Source organism: Neopelma chrysocephalum, unplaced genomic scaffold (assembly GCF_003984885.1).
Source record: "Neopelma chrysocephalum unplaced genomic scaffold, ASM398488v2 Primary Assembly neopelma1_84, whole genome shotgun sequence".
In the NCBI taxonomy this organism is placed as follows: Eukaryota; Metazoa; Chordata; class Aves; order Passeriformes; family Pipridae; genus Neopelma; species Neopelma chrysocephalum.
Window position 1 is genome coordinate 8,521,108 of NW_020897746.1, and position 10,971 is coordinate 8,532,078.

At 47.8% G+C, this 10,971-nt stretch overlaps 2 protein-coding genes across 3 annotated transcripts in view; both read right to left on the minus strand.

The window, feature by feature from the left end:
• POLG2 (DNA polymerase gamma 2, accessory subunit) overlaps window positions 1-980 on the minus strand; it is a 21,096-nt gene extending 20,116 nt beyond the window's left edge. The window contains exons 1-2 of the mRNA XM_027691848.1: window positions 657-980; window positions 75-270 (exon numbers count right to left, since the gene is read on the minus strand). Of these exons, the coding sequence (XP_027547649.1) occupies window positions 75-270; window positions 657-980 (520 nt within the window). The remainder of the gene's footprint in view (window positions 1-74; window positions 271-656) is intronic.
• A 1,202-nt stretch (window positions 981-2,182) lies between these two features.
• DDX5 (DEAD-box helicase 5) lies at window positions 2,183-9,583 on the minus strand. Of its 2 annotated transcripts, none has more exons than XM_027692013.1 (13): window positions 9,463-9,583; window positions 7,885-8,050; window positions 7,641-7,737; window positions 7,410-7,543; window positions 7,222-7,287; window positions 6,634-6,775; window positions 6,396-6,556; window positions 6,037-6,209; window positions 5,736-5,846; window positions 5,464-5,525; window positions 5,312-5,371; window positions 3,836-4,060; window positions 2,183-3,347 (listed from the first exon to the last, which is right to left on the minus strand). In XM_027692013.1, the coding sequence occupies exons 1-13, from the start codon at window positions 9,468-9,470 to the stop codon at window positions 2,962-2,964; spliced, it is 1,791 nt and encodes a 596-aa protein (XP_027547814.1). In that variant the 5' UTR covers window positions 9,471-9,583; the 3' UTR covers window positions 2,183-2,961. The 2 variants fall into 2 exon arrangements, with proteins under 2 accessions (XP_027547814.1, XP_027547813.1); XM_027692012.1 differs by having other exon boundaries at window positions 9,439-9,581.
• Between the last annotated feature and the right edge of the window lie 1,388 nt (window positions 9,584-10,971).

Consider the following 10,971-nt stretch of genomic DNA (forward strand, 5'->3'; position numbering starts at 1 on the left):
GCGTAGGGCCGCGCTGAGCACCCCGGCGGCTCCGCCCGCCCCGGAACGCGCCGCCGCCCCGGCTCGGGCCGCACCAGCGCGGCGCGGCCGCACCAGCGCCGGCTCTGGCGGGCGCCCAGCGCCATCTTCCCGCTCCCTCACGGCGGGGGCATGGCGGCTGCGCATGCGCGAGGGCACCGCCAGGGCCCGCCCCGCCGGGACCCCCGACCTTAGACCCGACCTTGGACGCGACCCTGGGCCGAGCTCAAGGGTGTCCTCAAAGTTCATTATCTGTGCCCAGCCGGAATCTTCGCACCTTTTGTAAACGTTATGGTGCCGTTGGATAGCTTCAACAAAAGGAATTGGTGTCTTCAAGCTGGACTTCCTCGCCTTTTGTTAACGTAGCTAATGTCCTCGGGTAACTTATAATAGGAGTTGTGTAATATAGAACTTTGTGTTTTGAGCATTCAAGATCACACAAATAAACATGCGTTGGGTAGGCAAAGCATATGTAGCAGGTAGAAGGGTTGGTGTAAATTTTACTGTAAAAAGATGTCCCACATTGCGCCCTGCGCAGAATAAATGACATCTTCTTACTAAACTGGACTATGTGTCTGTGTTTAGAGAGCACCTAAAAACGGCAACAAGGCCACAGGTGCCATGGGGTCACATCTCACCTTCCCCTCTGAGACACGGAGGTCCAGAGCTCCCAGGGGGCTAGAAGGGGCAGTGGGGTGAGAAAGACCCTGCTGTGATGGGAACACGGGGCAGCTGCCCGGGGACATTCCAGGGGAAAAACCCATCCCCGGGGCAGCCACAGGCCTGAGGCAGATCAAGGCAGAGCGCGGGGCTCCTGCCAAGAGGGCGGGTGAGGCCCCTTCGCTCCCCGGGGCTCTCGAGTTCACGCTGGCAGAGCAGAGGCAGCGCAGTGGAAATTTCCATAGTCGCTGCATCACGAGTTCGTAGCGGCGCCAGGAGGAGGAGCGTGAGACGGGAACCATTCTGCGGGCTGGAGTCATGAAAGGCTCGGGCTGGGATAATCCCCGCGCCGGTTCTCCTGCTCAGCCCCCACCCCAGGGCCCAGGACTGAAAAGACGCATTAGTAGGGCACTGGGTCAGCCGGAGGAGCTGCTGCTCCTGGGTGGAAAAGTATTGCAAGGCATTTTGTATCTAAGGCAGATTTGCCATGAGCTCAATTCTACCAGAGTAGCAAAGCTGTTTAATTGAGCTCATCTCTTTTCATCATTTTATGTGCAAATGTTATGAGTGCCCACCTGACACTTCCCCCAGATGATCGTCATTTGACAAGCAAAAAATACAAGTGGAAAGAGGCTGTTTAGGTTTTGCATCAATGTTAAAGACCCTAATCTGTCAGTTTTAAGTCACAAGCTGTAAATTTACTATTTTAATACTAAAAACCCTTTATACCGAAGTTTTTAAAACGAAGCTTTCAAATGCATTTTGTTTCAGGTCACTGACCTGGAAACTTAAGGATTAAGTCATACTTCAGTGATAAGTAACCTACTTCCTTATCTTTCGACACTGGTGGCACTGGGCAAAGGCAATGTTGCAGAGCCAATTAAAAAAACAAAGCAACACATTGCCAACCACAGTTTTAAACTCAAGTGTGGTAGTTTCAAGCCTCCAGCTGAAGTTCTCACACCAGCATACTGTCATCAAGTGACAGAACTCTACAGAAAAGGAGGAAACAATTATGAGGCAGATTAGGCTGTGTTAAAGAACATTACAAGCTGAGCCTCAGAGGGAAACAATCACCAAGGGCTAAGCAAAAAAGATCTTAAGTGTAAAAGAAATAGTCTGACTTGGGTTTAAAGTAACCTAGAAAGAATCTTCTAGACTCAACTTGAACACATTAAGCTGTAATTAAGCATTGTTAAACTTGAAACTCATCATTGTTACTGGTAAACAAGTGAGAGGAAGGAACTGAAAGTTAGTATTAACTGGAATTTTAATAACTGTACTTGAAAGCATTAAGCACTTTAACCCCAGGATCAAGTATTATTCCAGCTCTGCTCATCAAGGAAACGCTGTTGCTTCACTCAGCATGGGCAGTGCTTTGAGATTAGAGTCATTTGCACATATTAAAAGTCTTTAAAAAAAAAAAATCCATGAAGCACATTCATGGATGAACAGCCCACTTCCCTCCACCCACTTCCATAAAGAAATCACTGCTCAATACCAGTTTAAGTATAATTTGAAGTTTTAATACTAAGATCTTCCCGTTTCTCTGAAGCTCAAAAGCCTGCATGCTAACTCACAAGGCCTGGCAGCTGTGGGTACACGACACTCAAGCCTGGTCTGCACATATGCTTGTGTGAAGGCGACGGTTACTGTGCTGCAGAAGCTTCCTACGCTCGTAGCAGCTCGTTAGCAACACCACTACAGAGTTTTGATCTTCTCCAAGAACTGGCCCTATGCTAGTGAGACAAGGAAGAACACTGTTTCCAACACTTTCTCAGAAGCCAGCCTATATCTTCTTCCCCATCGAAGCAGAGCCTGCCATGCTAAGCAATCTAGCCCAATCAAGGCAAGGCTGGTTTTTGTATAAGCTTAAATGTTTAATCAGACACAGTTGAGAAACCTTTCTAGAATTTAATATAAAAACATTTTGACATTCCATTAATGTAAAGTTGTGCACATGTTGAGAAAATTGTCATCTGAAAGAAAATTCGGTCTTCAAATATCTTTATTGGAAGGCCATGCACTGCCTTCTGGTACTGTATTTCAAATCACTGTACATTTACTTTGAAAACACTGTCTGCATTTTCTAGTACAAAAAACTAAAAATTGTTTCAGGAATGTAGAGAAATATTCAACTTAAATAGCGAAAAAGTGCACCATAATTACTGCTGCACTGCAGTCATTTCTGCGTTTCCCATTTTCTTAAATAACTATCCTGTTTTGATAACACACAATATAAAGAGCAATTATGAAAAACTGAGACATTTAAATTACACTAAGTTATTGAGAATAACTTGTGGGCATGGGGTAACCTATCATAGGAGCAGCACCAGTGGCAGGGTAGGCGTACTGCTGCTGGTTCATGCCATTGTGCATGTTGGCAATGTTGGAGCCGTACTGCTGCTCGTAGCCGTTCTGGTACGCTCCTGCGGGGTTACCGCCCGCCCTGAAGCCAGCCTGCATCCCTGCAGCTGCAAAGCCATTCCCAAAGGGAGTTCCATTGCTGAAACTCTGGGCACTGTAGGCCCCGTTCTGAGTTTTGGCTCCGAAGTCTCTCTTGCCTAGCGCGCCATAGGTTCTCTCAAAGTTCTCCCTCTCTCTAAAGCTACTAAATCCACCCCTTTTGCCCGCAGAGTATCTGTCACGGCGATCCCCTCGGGAGCGACCTAGTGAGAGAGACAAGACAGTTACATGGATTACAGAGGCTGTGTCAGTTCAGCTCATCACGTTTCCTTTTCTGGCCCAGTAATGCAAATCTACTCTGAGGACAGTCACACACTCTCCCCCGTAACACCAGTGGTGGCATCCAGGCAAAATGGCACTTTCACCTTGCCAGCAGGACACTTGCGTCCATCCACCTTTCCAAGCAATAGCAGAGAAGGCCACAAAACTGAGCCCTCAAGTGTTTTATTTCCGACCAAATCAGAAGTGCCTCTTTGGCCAGCACTAGCCATAAGTGCTCCACAGCCAGACCTGGGAGCATCTGGGTGTTGGTTTTTGTTATTGCTGTTTGTAAATACCTTCTGAGGTCACCATAACTGGTAACTAAACCACCTTCCCCATCCATTTTGGAGAGAGGCTGGAGGTGGAATTTGAGTTTCCTTTTTGTTCTGAGAGGAAAGCTACGCACACTGAGATCAAGAACAGCACTTACCTGACCCTCTGTCTTCAATCAGCTGAAGCAATTTGGGGTTGATGGCTTGATTAGCCTCCCGAAGCACAGAGATGAGGTCATTTACTTGCTTAATATTGTTAGGAGTAAAGAATGTGTATGCTGTGCCTGTTTTGGTACTGCGGGCAGTTCGTCCAATTCGGTGGATATAGTCCTCTGAGGAGTTAGGGTAGTCATAATTGATGACAAATTTCACATCTTCCACATCTGTAAAGTGTTGCAGTGTGGCAAAAGGCGAAGTACAAAGTTTTGCACACCACAACAGCCAAATCGAAGATAAACATTAGACAAGAGTATTTTAAAGGGAATAATGGCTGCAAAGAACAGTGTTAGAATCATCCATTTCTGCAAGAGTATTGTGGAAGAGAAAGTAATGCACACTCCGTCTGATCCCGTCTCATCACCCACCCTGTGAGCCAAAACCTTACCATAAGGAGTATGCATTTGCTTGTCATTCCCAACTCAAGAGTCCCCTTTACAAATCATCAAGTGACATCTGAAAGCTTCTTGCAGTAGGGCCACTAAATCTCACAGCAGCCTCTTCATGTGCTCATTTGAGGACCTTAGAGTAAAAACATACAAGGTCCTTCACATACACACTCATTAGAAGCTCAAAAAAAAAATGGGCCACACTGCTCGTCTTGCCAAGACCTTTGAACCGCAGCTGCAAGAAAAACATACCTGTCCCCCCAAAGTCACCAAGTTGTTTTTATGCACTGTGTCTCGTCTAGGCAAGCGCTTCCAAGAAGCCAGGGTTCACTTGAGAATGTGTCTCTCTCTGGCAGGTCTCGACATGACGACTATGTATAGGTGGAGGAACTCCGACTTTCAAAGGCATTGAAAAGCCATTGCTTTCCTGCCCCACTTGTTAAAGTGAGAGGTGGACTTTTATTCTCAGATTTCATGTGCCAGTACTCACCAATTTGCACAAGGCTTAGTACGTTTTAAAGCTGCTCTCTCCATTTCATGGTTGAAAAAAATTTCATTGAACATTGAAGTTTAAAATTATGTCCTTCAACATTTCAAAAAAACTCACTGAAATTCAAAGACCCACAGATCACAGCAAACAGTATGCACAAAACTAACAGTACTGCACCATGGCAAATCATGCAAAGCATGGAGAGAAGAGAAATACCAGGGCAAAGTGAACTGTGAATGAAACTGCTTATTTCATGAGAGAACAGTTTATGGGGTAGTAGTTTAAAGGATGATCTTTGCCTTTTGAAGATTACTGGCACACAATGCTCTCAGCTTTCACCTCTCTATTTGACTGGAAGCAGCCAGCCGATCATTTCCACTAGTCCTCCATCCCCCTCGAGTCCTCCGATTGTCATGCCTAGGCCTTGCCACAAAGACTGCACCTTTATGTGAAGAAAACTTAGAAAAATGCAGAGGTTAAAGAAAGCAATAGACTTTCTTTAAAAGCTTTGGGCAACTGGCATTACGAGTTGTACTAACCTAGACCTCTGGATGCAACATCTGTAGCAATCAGGATTGGTGCTTTCCCATGTTTGAATTCTGCAACACAAGAAATGAATCAGTCCCTTCCTTCAGTAACACACAGCAGATGCTTTGCAGGAATGCTCTGCACAAATTGCTGAAATACTCACCATTTAGAACCCAGTCCCGCTCCTGCTGACTTTTGTCACCATGAATACCCATCGCTGGCCACCTGAAAATACAGAATTTGATTGACCCAAGACCATCCCTTCACACTGGGTTCTGTAGTCAAAGACAGGGCTACTGGCAAATTGCAAAGTTAATCTGAGCATTATAATTAACAGCCAGTGTCCCTATTTGACAGTTCTGATACCACAGTTAAGAATCAAGAGCCCACTCAGGCTGATCAAGGTGGCTCAGTGAAGTCCCAGCTGTTACTCACCCATCTCTCCTCATCTTCCTGGTAAGATCATCACAACGCCTTTTGGTTTCCACAAAAACAATTGTTTTGTTTTCCTTCTCACTCATGATCTCCTCCATCAAACGAATAAGCCTGTTATGAAGAGATGACGGTTAGAGTTCAGATTGATTTGTACTGTGCAAGTTTAAACAGTCTGATTTGTAGATTTTTAGTGGTCTCAGACTGGTATCAAAAATCCATCAACACAAATTCATTTCACAGATCATAAACTAAAACTGACCATCAGAAAACACTGAATGCTTTGCTCCCACACACTGCTTACTTGTCATCTTTCTCTACATCGTGACACACATCCACAATCTGCAGAATGTTGTGGTTTGCACTGAGTTCCAGTGCACCAATGTTGATGTGCACGTATTCTTTCAAGAAGTCTTCAGCCAGCTGCCTCACTTCCTTGGGCCATGTGGCACTCCACATCAGAGTCTGCCTGTCAGGCTGGAGAAGGATTAGGTCAGTACGAGATCAACATATAGTTGGGTCAAATGCCAAACCAAAAAAAAAAAAATCTATCCAGGCAAGCCTGAGAAAGTTAATTAAGTTAATTGCATTGTCCTTGCTTTAATAAGCACAGGGGCATTTGTTTATGCAATAATGATAAATGCATGAATTATTTATACTCACTCTAATCTGATCCACAATTTTTCTGATTTGAGGTTCAAATCCCATGTCAAGCATCCTGTCAGCTTCATCAAGGACAAGGTAAGTACACCTCCTGAGATTGGTCTTTCCAGCTTCTAAGAAGTCTATAAGTCTTCCGGGTGTTGCAATGCAGATTTCCACACCTAAAACCAAGCAGTCCAGTCAGCTGAAGCAGCTTTCACATGACCTCAGACAGATGTGCACCAGGACTGATCCATACCTCTCTCCAGGTCACGGATTTGTGGTCCCTTTGGAGCACCTCCATAGATACACGTGGACTTCAAGCGGCACGCTCTGCTGTACTCAGCAGCCACCTGCTGCACCTGCTGGGCCAGCTCACGGGTCGGGGCCAGCACAAGACACTGGAAACAACATGCCCAGCTTTTAGTCCAACACCCGTTAAAGGTGGGAATCTGACTCTAGTTTTGAGTGGAAAGTTTGTCACATATTCCTTCAGTGCCAAAATGACTGGATTTAAGAGGTCAAACCAGCAAGCCGAGTTACCTGGCATCTCAACTGCCACCAAACACTGACCTATGCCATGTGCAAAGATACCTGAAAGTCCCTGGCTTCCAAGGGACAGCAATTTCCAAAATGCAACATCTAGCCCTGTTCTACACTATTGTATGGACAATCCAATCAGAGCTTATAGAATCTTCTTGGAAGACTACACAACAGGGAACCACTTTAGTCATGTACAAGAACACAATGCAGCTATGCACTCTCATGAGCATGGACAATTTGGACTGTAAAAACCACAGTCACATTCTCTAGAAGTTAAGATCCCCTTTGATTTAGGAATACTCACAATGGGTCCATCTCCTCGCTCCAGGAATGGCTGGTGATTTATATGCACAATGGCAGGCAGTAAGTACTGTTTGGAAGAAAGAAAAGTCTCATTACAGTCTCCTGCCAGAAGTGTTCAGCCTGCACTAAGTCAAACCACACTGTCACTGCTGAAATTCAGCAGTATTCCAGGCTACAATCAAAACTTACAGAGAGAGTTTTCCCTGATCCAGTCTGTGCCACTCCGACCATATCCAATCCACTCAATGCAACAGGCCAACCTTGTGCTTGGATAGCAGTTGGTTCAGTGAAGTTCTGCCTCTGAATTACTTCCATAACATTTGCTTGAAGAGAAAATTGAAATATATTAACTTAAACGTTGCCCTAATCCAGCCTGAAGAACAACAAGTTCTGTGAAACAGTAAGCTAGTCTTCACTTACCAGGGAAGTTAGCTTCATAAAAGTTGATAATTGGTTTTGGACAGTTATGGCCCCTAACAGTGACCTCTTTGCTCGCTCTGTACTGTTCAACTTCTTGCTGCAAAACAAAATGCCTATTATTGGAAATCAGTTTGGACACCAAGGTTATATTTTAAGTTAGTCCATGTGTGCCTACCGGGCCTCATGACCCTCAGTGTGTTTGCACTTTCTGTTTACTTTTGCTCGAGTCAGATCAGGTACGTACCTGAGTACGTCTAACTACATCAGGATGTTCTTGATAGAAGTTCTTCTCAAATTTGGGCAGCTCATCTAAATTCCATTTCTTTTTTGTAAGTTTTTCCCCAGGGTTTCCAAATTTCTTTCCAGACAGAGGTCCACCTCTACTTCCTCCAAAACGGGGGGCTCCAAACCTAGGGAGAAAGAATGTAAGGTAGAATCCAAGAGAAACATTTTGGTCTTCTTACACAAGGTAAACACCGTTTTTGTGGTTCACCCTATAACTTTACAATTTGGATGTATAATCCCTACCTACTTTAAGATACTGAAACTTTAAAAAACATACTTTAAGCTGCAGATGCTACAACCTGCCTTGCTACAATTCTTATTCAGAAGCTAAGGTAACACATCTTTGCATTTTCCATAAAATGCAATCGAAAGGCAAGTTACAACAGGCAAAGCAAGGCCATAAAACCTTTGCATTACCCCGTGATCAAAATGGATTCCCACCCCGGTGACACTCCCTTTCCTAAAAGCGGGCAGGGGCAGTTATGAAACACTGGGATAACTTTGCCATAGACCGTTTTTTTTGTATCCCAGAAGACACTTCTCTGAACAACGATGTTTTATAGGGCCATACGTTTTATTAGAATTTTAGGTTCGGTCCCTGTGTCGGGAGCACGCTGATCTCCAACGCCCCGAGGCACAGTTCGGAGCCGTGCGCTGGATCCGAGCGCGGGGCTCCCTCCCCCGCCCCGATAGCTTCCCAATTTTGGCCGGGCGGGCGCCGGGAGCGAGATCCTTCCCAGCACAACACAGCGCTCCCCGAGCGGCCGCTGCTTCCTGCCAGCGCTGTTTCCTTTGTCTCTCATTTCTGTCTACGCCACATTTTCCAGCCGCTGCCATTTTAGAGCCGGGGCTGGGCGGGGGGAGGAGGAGGAGGAACAAAGGCAGCAGCAGCACAGCCGGCATTTTGATTCCCCTCAGCCACCGCATGGCGGGGCCGGCCATTAACATCCGCTTACACAACACAAAGCGGAGCCGGCCGGCTCCTGCCGGCCACAGCCCGAGCCTCGGGAGGGGGAAGGGAGCGAGGGGAACCGCCCTGCCGAGCGCTCCCCGGGGCTCCGGCACCGCCAACCCACTGACCCACAAACCTCCCGCCCGCCCGCCGCTGCCGGCGGGGTGAACCGGGCTCTGCGGGGGCCATCTGTGTTCGGGGGGGTGTCCCCGGAGGAGTGGGGGGCGACTACTTCTTCCCCCCGACATAAAAAAAAAAAAAAAAAAAAAAAAAAAATCCCCCACCCGCGCTCCCCCCTCAGCGGTCTCACACCTGCGGGGCTGCGCTGAGGTGGAGGGACCGAGCCCAGACTGCCCCGCCGCCCACGTTCGGTGGCCTAAAAAAAGCCAGGTCCCCTCCCCCCGCCGGCCCTCCCGGCGGGAGCGCTGAGGGAAGGGCTCGGGGCCCAACCCTCGCCCCGCCGCCATCTTAAACGGCTGAAAAACAACCCCGGAGCCCCACGGGCGGGCTCAGAGTCCGGACGCTGGCGGCGGCTGGCGCCGGCCGGGCCCCCGGACTCACCCTCTGTCCCTGTCGCTGGAATACCCGGGCATGGCGATGGTGGCGGTGGGCGAGGCGATCCCGGTCACTTAAAGCGGGTGACGAAGAGTTGTGTACGATCGGGCGCCGCTGGCGGGGGCCGCTCACTGTGGGCGCGCGGCCCCGCGGACGCCGGTTATATAGGGGGATGCGGGGGCTGCCGGGAGCCGGCGCGTGACGCACGCGTGGGCCCCGCCCCCGCCGTTATGTAAGTGGCCCGAGTCGGCCCCGAGGCCCCGCCCCCTTCCGCGTAGGCGCGGCCTCGTCTCGCCCGACTGACCGGCTTTGAGCTCGCGGCCGGAAGTTCCCCTCCCCTCGGGGGCGGTGCCTGCGCTGACGTCACTGCCCGCAGCGCCCCCTCCCTCCCGGGAGCCTCGTTCTCGCTGAGGGGTCCCGGCCTGAGGGTTCGGGGATGGAGGAGATGATGGAGGTGGAGAAGATGGAGATTTCCCCCTCCATAATTGCAACCTTTCGACCGCCCTCCGTGTTTAAAACGCCGCTTGGCTCCTCCTGCAGTTTTTGACAGGGCAGACCTGGAACCTTCCGCCCGCAGTGCAGCCCCCCGAGTTCTCATAAATCCATATATAGTCCATGTGAACTGCTTGTGAAAATCCTGAAAGGGCTTCCACACATAAAGCTCAGGGTCAAGAGGAGCCTGGGCTTTTAACTAATAACTGATACTTCATGTTAGATAAGCCACACGCCCACTTGTGACTTTCGCTCTTGGAAGGACTCAGATATGCAGATCTTCACCATGGCGAGTTGGACTCACAGTAACTGATCATTAAATGCTTCCTAGTTCTTTTAGGCTGTTACCCGTTGCTGTTTATAAATGTTACATATACGTGTCTGTAAACAGTTACCACAGTGTTATCTTTTCGAATTCCAAGCAGGGCCAGTAACCCGACTCAAAGGTCACCCGGGGTGCTGTGGCTGAGGGGAGGCTGTGCTGGGCAGAGGGCAGATAAAAACATCCAATACCCCCAGTGGACACTGAGTTTTTCACCTGCCCGGCTTTGCCAGGTGAGGAACAACCTGAATGTCTGGGTACCTCACGCTTTACACACACAAAAGTTGAAGTATAAACACCAGCAGCCACCTGTTCCAGGCAAAGAGGGATGAAAACCAAAACACCATAAGGAAGAACTGCCATAACAACACTCTCCGTTTATATCCTCCCACCTTCTAGCAATCCGTGATATAAGGCTTTTCTGAGACAAAAATAACTGCATTTGATGGCCATTTCTTCACATTTTGGTTCTATTTATGCCCTTAGCTTCTAAGATACCATGAGAATGCTTTTCACGGTTTGACTGTACACAACCTGAAAAACATTTACTTTCATTTTCAACATATTGCCACGTAAGAAAAAAGGACACAAATCAAAATGAGTTATTAGAAATGGTAATAATTTTCTATTTAGTTATACCCTTCGTGGACATTAATATCTTGCAAATCACCTTCTCTACAGACCAAAGCTGTAGTCTAATTTTTCCTCTTTTTAAAGCAATTCCA

What these genes read in the sequence shown, in the direction of transcription:
- DDX5 (XM_027692012.1), bottom strand. Translation starts at nt 9,470, where the DNA reads ATGCCCGGGTATTCCAGCGACAGGGACAGAGG. An exon ending in AGGAAGATGAGGAGAGATGG is followed by an intron (nt 5,526 to 5,735) that starts GTGAGTAACAGC and finishes CTGTATTTTCAG; the next exon opens with GTGGCCAGCGATGGGTATTC. An exon ending in GATTGAAGACAGAGGGTCAG is followed by an intron (nt 3,348 to 3,835) that starts GTAAGTGCTGTT and finishes CTCTCTCACTAG; the next exon opens with GTCGCTCCCGAGGGGATCGC.